Source organism: Sceloporus occidentalis, unplaced genomic scaffold (assembly GCF_023333645.1).
Source record: "Sceloporus occidentalis isolate IW3139 unplaced genomic scaffold, rSceOcc1.0.p SCAF_5, whole genome shotgun sequence".
In the NCBI taxonomy this organism is placed as follows: Eukaryota; Metazoa; Chordata; class Lepidosauria; order Squamata; family Phrynosomatidae; genus Sceloporus; species Sceloporus occidentalis.
The window spans coordinates 26,927,511-26,940,471 of NW_028316985.1; the positions used below are offsets into that span (position 1 = coordinate 26,927,511).

Genomic DNA, 12,961 nt, shown 5'->3' on the forward strand with positions numbered 1-12,961 from the left:
GAAAAATGAAAACTGTACATATCCAAACACTTGCAGCCCAATCTGCAAAGAGTTAAGCTGATGTAGTGCCCCATCACCTCAGTAGGACTTGCACCATTAAAGTGCTTGGAGGATGATGGCAAAAGAAAGCTAATGTGGTGGACTGTAAGCAAATAATGCTCCTCTTCATTTTAGATTTTTAAAAAATGTATATATTATTGGAACCAATAGTTTTCTGTAATGAATTTTTAGAAATTTAAGCACTCATGTACACATAGATAATTCCTAATTCAAGAAATTAATCATAAACCCAAAACACCTAAATGTGTTATGAAACCTAACTCAGTGAGTATGAAAGAATGATCTTCTGGAAAACAACTTAATAGTAATTTTAACATATTAACAGTTTGCCAGCTAGTAAGGTATTACATGGCTTCTTACAAAATTCCAGATTTGCACAAAGTCACCCATCCATATATCAGCCAGTTCTTAGTTCTGTTAGCTTCTAGATAGGGTGGGCATGTGCAAACCTTGAGCATAGCCAGTTGATAGTGGAAATTTGTATTCAGTTCTGTTACTGGAGTGCAGTGATAAAACATAATGATGAAAAACTTCCAGAATTATGTAAAACACACTGTCACATTCTGATTTTTTTTTTAAAAAAAACCAAAGTAACACATGCACTTTTATTATTATGGATTCCTGATCTAGACTGGCCAAACTTATTCAGAAAAATATGGTGTAATGTACCAGTTGGTTGCTTCGGTTGCTTCGTTACTCTCCTTGGGTCACAACTGATTTGTCATCACTGGAGTTGGTTAGATATGCATCAGAGTCACTCTGTCATACCTCAAAGTAAAAGTTGTTCTCATTTACTGTATAGTGATAGGAAGCTTGCCTGTGCGTAAGTTTGATGCAGGCAAGTTCCATGCTTAAGGCTCCTGTCCTCAGTGGGGTTTGTGCCGGCGGAGTGCTTTGGGGATTGGGCTGCAAGTGGAAATAAACCTAAATTACAATACAATTTTGGTAGATGGCTTACAACAGGCATTTAAGCTAACAGTTTGAATACAAGAAAATAGCAACAATAATTAAGGCGCACAAAATCACCTACATGCACAGAGGTCTCTATCCCACCCACCCCACCCCACCCCACCCCACCCCACCATCAGTGCTAGCACAGTTTAAAGTGGCATATTGGTTGTTTGCTGTCCCTTATCACATCCCTAAATTTTACTCTTTAATAGCAAAGTGCTGTTCATAAGTTAAGGGCACTGGGGCACTGTATTTTAACCTTTGCAAATTAAAGGGGGGGAAATTAACCTGTCAGGCAGCAAGATTTGTAGACTGCAGTCCACAAAAGGGACTCTCATTGCCATTTATGGCAAATGGAATTCTGCATCTTCAAATCATGTTTTCCATTGCCACTCCTGATGCTGGGAGAGTCCCACCTATGTGTGTTTTGAGTGACATTTCAGTGAGAGCCATGCACCCGGAAATGGTCCATGAACTGCAGAGCATTTGCATCTGTAAACAAGAATAGGGGCCACTTCTGCACATGTGAGTGGCAGACTATAATGATGGAATATATCAGTGTTCTTAGACCTGGGACATCTGTATCCACCTAGTAATGTCATTCTACCCCGTACAGTATTTTGGATTTTATATAGTTGCATTAAGTGTTACAATAGTTTGCCATTGCTACTGAGTTGTTATCTGGTCCTGATAACAGGTGTCTTGGAGGTCTCCCATTTATAGGATTGTAATATGTTGGAGCTGACTAGACAGCAATTAACTATCAGTCCACTAGAAGTAGAGCAAGTTTATTCCTGCTGTTATAGTTAATCTCTAAATATTTTGGTCTACATTGTTGAGTTCGGCTGAAAGCCTTTTCAGTATTCAATTCAATTCTTTACAAAGGTGAAAATGTAAATAAAAATGTATTTGTAGACATAGGTTCTACATGTCCAAGGTTTAGGGTTGGTTATAGCTCCAGGTCATGCAAATGCTTTTTGAAAACCCATATTTGTCATGTAACATGGGGAAAAACTGCCTCATATTAACTGTGAAAATCTTTTAACAGTTATGGTTTTCTTCTCTAAATGAAAGTAAAATATTTGTTGGATTCATGCTAAGCATATCTTACCTGGGTTCAGCATGCAAGTGAATTATTTATTTAGTGACCATTAGAAAACAAACAGGCTTGTTTAGTAAAAACACTATTCAGGAGCAGCCAAGAGAAAGAAATGTCATTTTCAAATAGGAATGCATCAATCAACATTTTATATGTAAAGTCAGTTCCCCCCCCCCCCCCCAGTGGTTTTGTTCCTCTGCTTGTGCTTTCCAAAGCAAGATAAGCATTAGATAATCTGAATATGCAGATTATAGAATTTTGGCAGCCAGTCATTAGTAATTGGTGGGTCTTTGATATTTGCAGGATCCATTGACAGAGGTGGAGCTGAAACCCAAAGATGGGATGGTGACTTTCAGCTGCAATGGTAGGTGCAGCTGTAGCAGTTAATCATGTTTTAAATCACACCAATAATTGTTGTGAAGTATCTGGGCTTGGTTTATTATATGATATTGCTATTTTACTCAGAAAGATATTTCAGTGCACAAGTTACTGGGTAATCACTGTCAGAAAGAGATGCTGAATGGACACAGTGAGTAGATCACTACATTGCACATTGGTCCCTGAAAAATCAACTGGTCTTGAAAAATTAATCATAATTAACTTGTCCTGTTGATTTCAATTGGATCCAGGTTTGACTTGGTCAGGCTCACCTGGAATATTGTGTCCAGTTCTGGGCACTACAGTTCAAAAAGGATGTTGACAAGCTGGAGTATGTCTAAAGGAGGGCCACCAAAATGGTGAAGGGCCTGGAAACCATGCCTTATTGGGAAAGACTTATGCAGTTGGGTATGTTTTGCCTCCAGAAGAATGTCACTGCAACTAAGGGACTTTTTCAAAAAGTCTTTTAAATTAATGGCTTTCTTTTCTTTGAATGCACTAAAGTAAGAATAGGTTCAGTCTTCATTATCTTCTCATTATCTATATCATGAGTGGGGATCTTGAAGCCTTTTACATGTTAGATTCAAACTTACACCAGCTTTAGCTAACATGTGGCCTGAACAGACAAAAAACAAAACAAAAACAATCATGTGATAGGTTCACCTAGGATTACCATAATCCAGGAACGATTTGAAAGCACACAGCAACAAGAAGAGGAGTTTTTACTTTCTTTTTTTTAAAAATGGTACAGATAGGTAGACTAGCATATTTGTAGTGATGTCAAAAGGACCTTCCAATAGATAGTCACTATGGTAGAACAACCCAGATAGGCAACACTATATAATGTTGGTTGTATTTCATTTGCAAATCATTTATTGATGCAGCCTAATAAAATTTGTCTTTCTGAAAATAAATCATGCAGAGCTTAAACGTGAGAAGCAGATTTTTGTGGTTATGTTATAGGTTAAATCCTGCAAGTTACTGGAGAGGCAGGACAAAGTTAAAGTATTCATATTTAATGCAATCAGCAAAAGGCTTGACAGATGGCTTTCCCCCAATGCCTCAAAGTAGCATGATAAAGATATTACTACCCAAGGGCCCACATTTTAACTTTTTCTTTCCCAATAGGTTCTTTGTCCAAGGTGACTATACATATTGTATAGCATAAACATGACAAAATATTTATCTGTACAAAGAAAAATCATAAAATAATGGTAGACCCCATGCTTTGCATGCAGAAGACTCCAGGCTCAGTCATTGCCATTTCCAATGAAAAGGATTATGCATCAGATAGGAAATACATATCTCTCCCTGAGACCCTGTTTTATGCTAGTTAGAGTAGATGGACCAAATAGATATTACCTATACTTTTTCATGTATATAACATGCATAATTTTAAATCCTATATTTAGCAATTTGGTAGCAAGGTTAACAATGAGTTGAAATAATTTCCCTGACAAGTATTGACTGGGTGAGAATGACTAAGAGACTCCAAGAGCCTTATTTATAGTTTGAAAAAGGAATTTGTGAAACTGAAACCAGTTTGGAAGTCTGACTGTTCTTTAAAAACCTAATTGACTATTGTTTTTGTCAGCAATTCTTTTTCTTGGGGGGGGGGTATTTTAAGAGGCAAATGAGGATAGTAGATCCAGATATATCCAAATGTTGGCCCTGGAAAAAGTGGGACAGAGAAAATAAATAATTTATCCATGAGCAATGATAATTCTGCCATTCAGTCTTGAAGTCTATGAAAAACTACAGGCTCTGATCCAGTTAAACTTACATATGACTGAAGTTGCAGCTTACCCATCTACCTAGTAGTAAACACTACTGAAATCATTGGGGCTATTGCTTAGTATAGGATCACACAAATGAGCTGGAAACAAAAGGCCTTCAATTATTTATGGACTCAGTCACAATTAGTCTGAACTGGATCAGATTCATTTTCTGTACCTAGCCTCAGTATTCCTAGGAAAAATCAAAACACGGTTACATTTCGTCTTATTGAGTGGTATCTCTATACTGTAATATATATAGTCAAGTTTCAGATATTCTTCATCTAAAGGTTAAACAGAAAAACAGAAATTGTACATAAGAAACTGTTTTGGAGCAATGATAGTCCTTGTAGAATATTGTAATACTGTGATAAGCAAAAATGTCATAAAACAGGATTAAAAATGAATATAGGCTTGTATTTTGGAAGTTGTTTTTTTTTTTCAAGGCAGGAATTTTGTGGTATATTATTTATCTAGTGGTGCTTCTATATCTGAAGTAAATGGCTTGTGAGAAAAATAACTAGTGAAAACTTATTAGATATTCCCACCAAACATTGCTACAAACAGAAATCTAAATACACCCCTTTTTAATATCATCTCTAAATCCACAATTATTTTAATTATAAAAGGCCATTTGAAACCAAAGCAATAGAAAGTCTGTTTGGATAACCTTTGCCATATGCCTATGCCATATGAACTGGAGTGGTATTTTTAAAAAAAAGGAATCAGTGGTATATATTGTGTCTTTAATAAATTATTACAATTCATTTCCAGACTAAAAATACTTTTTAAAACACTTCAAATAGGCTGATTATAATTTAATTAGAACATTCCCCCTTTCTAGACTCTAACTTCAAAGAATCTCTAACTGGATTTAATTTTCACTTTTTTTAAAAAAAAATCCTAAATATGTCATTTTTGCACATTATGAAGTCTGTGAAAAGCATATAAAGTTTTTCAAATCACACATGCAGAATCAGTGTGTGTGCGCACACACACTTTCAGTTTCACAGAATGTTAGCCATATATTTTCAACTTTTTCTTAAAACTTTGAATTGTTTAAGAATATGGAGCTTTTCTCTAACCGCGCTCCCACATTTCAGAATGATTTTCAAACACTGAACATCTGTAGCCAAGAACTTAATTGGACAGTAGCGTAGCTGCAATTTGTGCTCAAGGCATTTTTGCCTGAATGATCTCACTAGTGTTGACAGGCCTACTAGGAGTTATCAGTTACAAAATAAGCCCTTTCAACTTTGCCTCAACCCAACTAAAAAGATCCATTCACATGAGTAGGCTCTGAAGTGTATATTATTTGCTGGACTGGGAATTTACAACCCTGTGCATATTTAAGTTGGATGAAGTCTGACTGGCTATTTGTGCTTACTTCTGGATAGATATGCTTAGGATTGCACTTTAAGTGTAGGTGCATTGTTGTTTGCCTCCATTCCACTGCTTAGCAATGTAATTCTGTTAACCTTTTAAAGTGCAATTATAACATAGTTGGTGTATTTATCATGCTAGGTTGGGAAATAACTTATTTTAGGGCATTTTCACACATGAACCTTAAATCATCCCCCTCCCCTTTCCCTCCTTTATCTCTAGTGTAGATTTAAAATCAATACTGGCTGTGATATACCTTCAGCTTTACAAACAACCACCTTTCTGTGGTTTATTTACATTCACACATTTGTACAGGTGTTACACCTTAGGTTCAAAGGGACATTTTTTGTCGTATGTGAAAATTCTGTAGAACAAGGAAAGCAATCATTTGGCCCTCCAGATATTGTTGTTCTGCAAATCCCAGCAGCACAAGCAAGGCTAGCCAATGGTAAGGAATGCTTGGAGTTACAATTCAACAGCATCTGGAGGGCTCCATGTTTCCCACTTCTGCTTTAGAGTGAAAAAGTTATTCACTTTTTCAATCACAATCTAGACTCTACTCAAGTCTTTTCTAGTCTGTTTCAAGGCAGGATTTAACACTTTCATAAATTGGGTGTAATAAGCCTATTATTGTGTCATAGTATAAACTCTTTAACAACTAGAGCCTTGTGCACTAATCCAATGTTCTGTGCACATGTCTTGTTAGAACTGCAGGATTATGCTCAGCATTTCATATAATAACAGTTTATATGGAGCTCTGAGTTGTTGCACTTGAATATCCATCTGAATCCCACAGTTTTTAGCTGTGGCTTATGAGCATACTCCATTAAATACTGTTGCAGTGCAACATCAAACAATCCCAATGGGGTCAGAGCATAAGACCCACTGAAACAAATAGAGGTTAAGCAGCAGATCTCACCTTTCAGCTCCTGATATTTATTATGATTCATTTTGATACTTCCATTTTCTTTCTTATTTGAATGTGAATGCTTTCTAAAATAGCAGGTGTGCTTCCCACTTTTTTATGACAAAAAGTTGAAAGGTTATGGCTAGACATACTTCTGTTTTAGTAAGCAAAAACTATACATTTGTCACTTTATCTGAAAAATATTAATATATTTTCTTTATATATATATATTTAAAAGTCAAGTACTTTCTTAAAACAAAACAATAGCACCACTTTGGCATTGCTGACCAAACCAGTAAAAGGTAAAGCAAAAAATTACCATATAATAATTATTTTCTGATGCTTCATTTGTAAAATTCTTGCTCTTAAAATGGAGGAGCCTTGAATACAGCAGAAGAATTCATATGTATATACATTCATAGGTTCCAGCCATCATCCAAATACATGTATAAATTATTAATAAGTACAAATAAAGTTTATATTCATACAGTGGATCAGCCCAAAGCCATTCTGAGTTCATTCTTCATCTAAGACCAACTCTTGCCACGCAGCATAATCCTACACATGTTTTCTTGAAAATATGTCCCACTGGATCTCATTGGATTTAATTCTTTGTTAATATGCATAGGGTTACAGCCTTACAATGCAATTTGTTTGCTTATCTGCTCAGATATATGTTCCTCTGAATTGGTGAGACTTATTCCCAAGAAACTGGATATAGGATTGTAGCCTTAAATTCACTTGTATACCATGTGTATCCTATTCAACATGCCTATATACCATCTGAAGGCAGTGAGGCCTAATGATCATGCAAGTGTTTTTAGGACTACCTAAAGCCACAATGGCATATCATTTTTACATTATACTGTTTCTTGGCCAGTAACTTGTTTTTTGTTTTTTTTTTTTTTTTTTACTGTAAACACTTGTAGTCATTGGGAGAAACTTCCTAACAGGAACAGCTCTTTTGCAGTGAAACACACTGCCTTGTGAAGTGGTAGACACTTTTTCTATGGGTGGTATTTAAACAGAGACTGGATGGTCATCTGTCAGAGATGCTGTAGTTAAATGAATACTGCACCCAGTGGGACATAGGACTAAATTAGCTCCAGTGCTATTATTATGAGACATCATTACTTGAAATTAGTTGTGGGTTGCAGTGGCAATTGCTTGCCTCTTACACAATCAGAAAACACTGATACAGTTCTTGCTGGGCAGCATATTTCTGGACTGCTAGTAAGGGTTCCCATGTGTTTATGACACATCCTGTGCACTAGTATGTCTGGAAGATTAAGCTAAAAAAACCCTTTTCCCTCTATGTGCTGGTAATTTTATAAGCATGGAAGTATTTAAGACCTATAATCTTCCTCCACCAATCCCAAATGCTGCAAAAGAGCAAGAATTGTACCAGATAGAGAATTTCAATTTAATTTAAATTAGTAAAAAGTGATTGAATGGATATATTGAAATCCCCTCTGTCTGCATGTGATTATCCAGACTAAACTCACCCCCTCCTTACACAAATGTAAGAAAGTGAGGCTCTCTGTATGCTATATTATTTAATAAAGTGTGTAGTTTAGCCTTCAGACAGTTTAAATTCCACTGAAGCCTCTTTGGCACAAAATGTTGATTTGCATTTTTTCAATGGCACTAAGAGCTGAGTATAAAACTACCACAAGCTAAGAGCAAGGTGTTTGTCAAAGTTATTGCAGTGACACCAGTCACTGTTTTGCTATGCACTTTGTTGGCTATATGGTAGACACTTTTTTGTTTATTTTTGAATATTAGTGTACCTAATGTTAATATTTACAATTCAATCAGCTAGAAATCTTTTAACAAATTCTTGCATTTTGCAAAACCTCTTTCCTTTACTCTTTGGCTTTGTTCCATTGCACTCTAAATGTATTATTTTGCTTTTACCTCTTACACTTTTGGCCAGACCCCTTTCACAAAACAAGCTATAAAATAGCACCATTGTACCATGAAATAGTTGTACATACTGTTGATTATATGTGTATTATTGATATGCTAAATTTCTATATGCTGCACTATATGGAAGAGAAGGCAGTCTATTTATATGGTTGCAAAGGAATTCACTACCTGAAAGAAGCAGTGATGATTTAAAACAGCCTGTGCAGGGACGTAGCCAGGGGGGGGGGGGTTCTTGGGGTCCGGACCCCCCTCCATTAGAAAAATGAATGGTGTGTACTGCTGCGCCGCCGCACCCAAGCCTCATTATAATGATGGCACTTAGCCTGGACCCCCCCCTTCCTAAAATCCTAGCTACGTCCCTGACCTGTGTGTGCTGACTTAGCTGATTCTAGCCAGTCAGTCATCTTATTTGTGTTGCATCTCTGTGTTGTGTGTTGTCAAGAGTTGGGAAGGGGGAAACTTAAGTCTTAAACTCTGTTATCCTGATCCAGAGGTTTGTTGCAGATTTGGGGCCCCCTATACATGGGTCTCTAGTGTATGTGGGCTTTCCCCTGCACTTCAGTGACTAAGAGGAGGTTTATATGCAAAAAGAGGGGGAAATAGGTATAGCAGATTCCTTCATAGAAGTAAATGGGGACTCCTACTCACGGAAGAGCTGTGTGTGCATATTGAAGCACATCAGGATCCCTGCTTGGGGCAAATGCACGTAAGTCATATGCTGTCAAAATGCAGTGGGTGAAATTAATGTATTACTTACTGCTGCTACTGGGAACATCAAACTGTGCAAATATGGAAGGGGCAAACAAACTGTTATCAGACACTGCAAGGCAAACTGTCTGTTGCTTGTATGGAAGTGCAAATATTTAAAAAAACCACAACCCACTTAGATAAGGCTGGTGAACGACTCCAACAGCAAGGTTCATAAGTTAATTTAGTGCAATTGGATCCATCAAAGGCCTATACATTTGCAGGCTTTTGAGGGGCACAGAAAGAGGAATGTGTTTCTGTATTTGTGTGTATGGTTGTGTATGCAGGACATTTTAAAATTGATGAAAAATTGGAACAGCAATCTACTACTCTCAGAAATATTTTAGCACTGAGATGGTTTCTATTGGAATGTTTACTTGCATTGTTCATTGGGAGAATGCCCATTAGTGGAGATTTCATCAAGCTTATTGAACTCTAGTGTTTTGTCCAATCTTTGACAATTTATTTACAGCAAAATATCCTGCAGATGGCACGTTCATTCTTCACTCTTATGGATGGTATTTTCTTACATTCTGTAGTTCCTGTTTCCTGTGTTTCCTCTACTTGTATTCTTCAAATGCACTTCCTGAAAATAAAAGATTTTTTTCAATTTTTTTTTTAAAAAACAGCCCTTTGCAATCCTCATCTTACTAAACTTTACAGTAGACCTCTTCTATTCCAGTTTTACAGATGGAAACTGACTGAGATGAAGCATAGGAATCTATACTATACCATGTCAGGTGAATGGTTCATTTATCACAGAATTGTGCCTATTAACTGGTAGCAGAACCGTGCACATTATTTCCCCAGCCCTAATTGGGGATGTCAGGGATTGAACCTGGGCCCTTCTGAATTCAAATTGTGCACTTTCTTGCTGAAGCAATATGGAACTCCCAATTTTCCATTTCACTGGACATTAATGAGACAAGATTTAAACAGAAGTAAGCTAAGGTCAGTCCACAATGCTATGCTCCGCACCACACATTCTGTCTCTCAAAAAGGATGTGGGGGGCGCTGACTATACCAGACACCCAGTTGGGCCTTCCTCTCCTTTAGAGCAGGAGGGGCCAGCGTGCTCTTGCTGGCTGCACCAGTCTCAGACTTCCTCCCAAGGAGAAAGCTTGAAATGGGAGGAGTGTGCCCTTTTGGCCTCTGCCACCCCATGGCAGCCATCCACACTGGGTGACATCCAGCATGGAGAGGCCACTGTTACAGTGGTTGAGTCACAAGACTAATTTTTACTTGTTGCCCTTTTAATATGGCAAGCAACAGAGCTTAGAAGTAACGAATTACTTCTAGGAGCCTGATGCAGTCCCTTTTCTGCTTTTTATAATATGTATTTTATTTTATTTTTTGGACCGGGAACAAGTCATTTTAATTGTTATTCCTAAAATAATGCTTTTATAGAGTCTGGAGGTTGGTCATTTTTCCTTTTAAGGTTTCTTTTTTAAAATAAACATTTGTAAGAGAATGAGAAACAGTAATATTAATATAGTGTACATATTGAAAAGTAATGCAATGGGCCCTTGTTATCTGCTAGGGTTTAGTTCCAGGACCCCCCGTGGATAACAAAATCTGTAGATGCTCAAGTCCCATTCACTCCAATGACATAACAAAATGGTGTCTCTTATGGTTTGCTATTTAGAATTTATGCTTTTTCTGAATATTTTCAAGCCATGGATGTTTGAATCTGTGGGCTGACTGTACCCACTGTTTACAGATTTTTGAATAACATCACAAGATTTGACAACTAACCTTGCGAAGCCTCGATATAATGGACAAATTAGTCAATTGTGTATGTCTTCGTTAATACATCAATTTCATTTCTACATTAATCTGTAAATCTAAATAAAAATTGCAAAAAAGAAGGCATGGCATTTTATTTTAAAAAAACCTCAAATTATTCTTGGCTTTTAAAAATAATTTGAGTTTTTAAAAAGAAAATGCTGTGCCATTTTATTTTGCAGTTTTGTTTGGATTTACAAATTAATGTAGAAATTGAATGGATTTATTAATGAACATGTGTATGAATGAACACATTCAGAGAAGTTGGAGATCTGGTTGATATTGCAACCTGATTTCACCCATGGAAGTCAAGAGTGTAGTTTAGTGCACAAGAACCCAGCGAGCACACTTTTGCTGAAGACCCTCCAAAATTTCACAGATGAAAACCAGGACACACGTGACCAAGCAACATCAAAGATGCCAGAATATATTAATGAGGAAGAATACAAACACAAGGAGTGGTTACAGCAGCTTGCATTTGCCTTAATGGCAGCAGAAGTGCAAGGAATGCCTGGGATGGAGTATGATAGTGGTGGTATGGCTGAGCAGGGACAGTGCCTGGGACAGTTAGCACCACATGGCCCCAGGCCACCACCTCACTCAATCCAGCCTAGCTACACACCTACTGAGAGCTGTAGAGCAGATCAATTTCTATTTGAATTCATGAAAATTAAGTTTCTGGGACATCCCTTTTTGACATAGCCTTTAGCTTTAGAAGTGTAACTCCTTTATAACATTATACAAACTTATAATGCATTCATTACTACTGCTGGAAAGAAGAGGAATTGGCTGTGGTGATAGTGAGGCGTACAAATATGATTTTGGTCTTAGCAATTTATTTCTGACCAGCATGAATGACTAGGGCAATTTAAAATCAATGGAGGCCTCTGGTTTGTGTCTGGATAGTGTCCAGTCTTAATGAGGCTTTTTTCTGTGCAGCCAATGATATCAGTGAAGCAAAATCACTCCAGAAGTTTGGTTTTGTTCCCATTTAGTTGATCTGATCAGGCTTACTTTTCTTGACAGGCTGTACAGCCTTTTGCAACAGTAGCCAAACTAGTATATGGACCACATCTGAGTCCCGATCAACCAAAAATGGCTGTTAAGAAAAGCCAATTCATTCATTTTACCAATTTGGAATTCCAACCCACCCTGTCCCTAAGGCTTGGGAAAAGTTAGATTATAAAAGACCACACTAATTTATTCACATAAAAATCTAAAATACATCTGATCCTCCATGATTGTATATTTCATAGAATGTCCCACTGATATGAAGAGAGAGGAAGACAAAACAATATTCAAAATAAATTAAGAATATTAGTAGATTATTGGAATTTAAGTACAGGCATAATGTGGGTCATTCTATTTGTGCTGAATGCAAACCAGGGATTAGGGCTAATCCTTCGGCAGTCAAATGGTACCCACAGCAAGAGAGAATACTGTAGCAGTGTTGGGGGAACCCAAGGTTTGCAAAAATATGAATAATCTTGAGAGAGAAAAAAAGTTGTTGGTGGGGGAGACAGTTCAATAAGTTGTGAGCATCAGGGGAGCTATATAATAGCGTGGGGAGACCCAGGGAAAGAGATAGAGTCAACTGGGTGATTGGAACATATTTAACATTTCACAGATGGAAACTTTGGAATGTGTGGCCAAGCATTATCAGAGTGTGGTCAAGATGGAAGATGTTTTTAATGAGGAAACAGACAAATCAGCAGAGGCTGTAGGAGTTTGCTTTTGCCTGAGGAGTTTATCAGACAAGGGAAATTGGAAGTATAATTCAATGGCAATCAGGGCAATGGCAAGCTATTTTTGGGCAATGGGAAATCAGTTTGAATGCAATTCGAATTCACGTAAATTTGCTGAACTAGCGAATTCATGTGAATGCATTCTGACCCCACTTTCTTTTCATTTGAAATTATGAGAAATTCCTCCGTGTGATAAACTCCC

General features: G+C 37.2%; 1 protein-coding gene across 1 annotated transcript in view; it reads right to left on the reverse strand.

Annotated features, from left to right (window-relative positions):
- Window positions 1-246: 246 nt before the first annotated feature.
- LOC149311813 (insulin-like growth factor 1) overlaps window positions 247-12,961 on the reverse strand; it is an 80,150-nt gene continuing 67,435 nt past the window's right edge. Inside the window, exons 4-5 of the mRNA XM_089526721.1 lie at window positions 9,760-9,815; window positions 247-966 (exon numbers count right to left, since the gene is read on the reverse strand). Of these exons, the coding sequence (XP_089382847.1) occupies window positions 927-966; window positions 9,760-9,815 (96 nt within the window). The 3' untranslated portion in view covers window positions 247-926. The remainder of the gene's footprint in view (window positions 967-9,759; window positions 9,816-12,961) is intronic.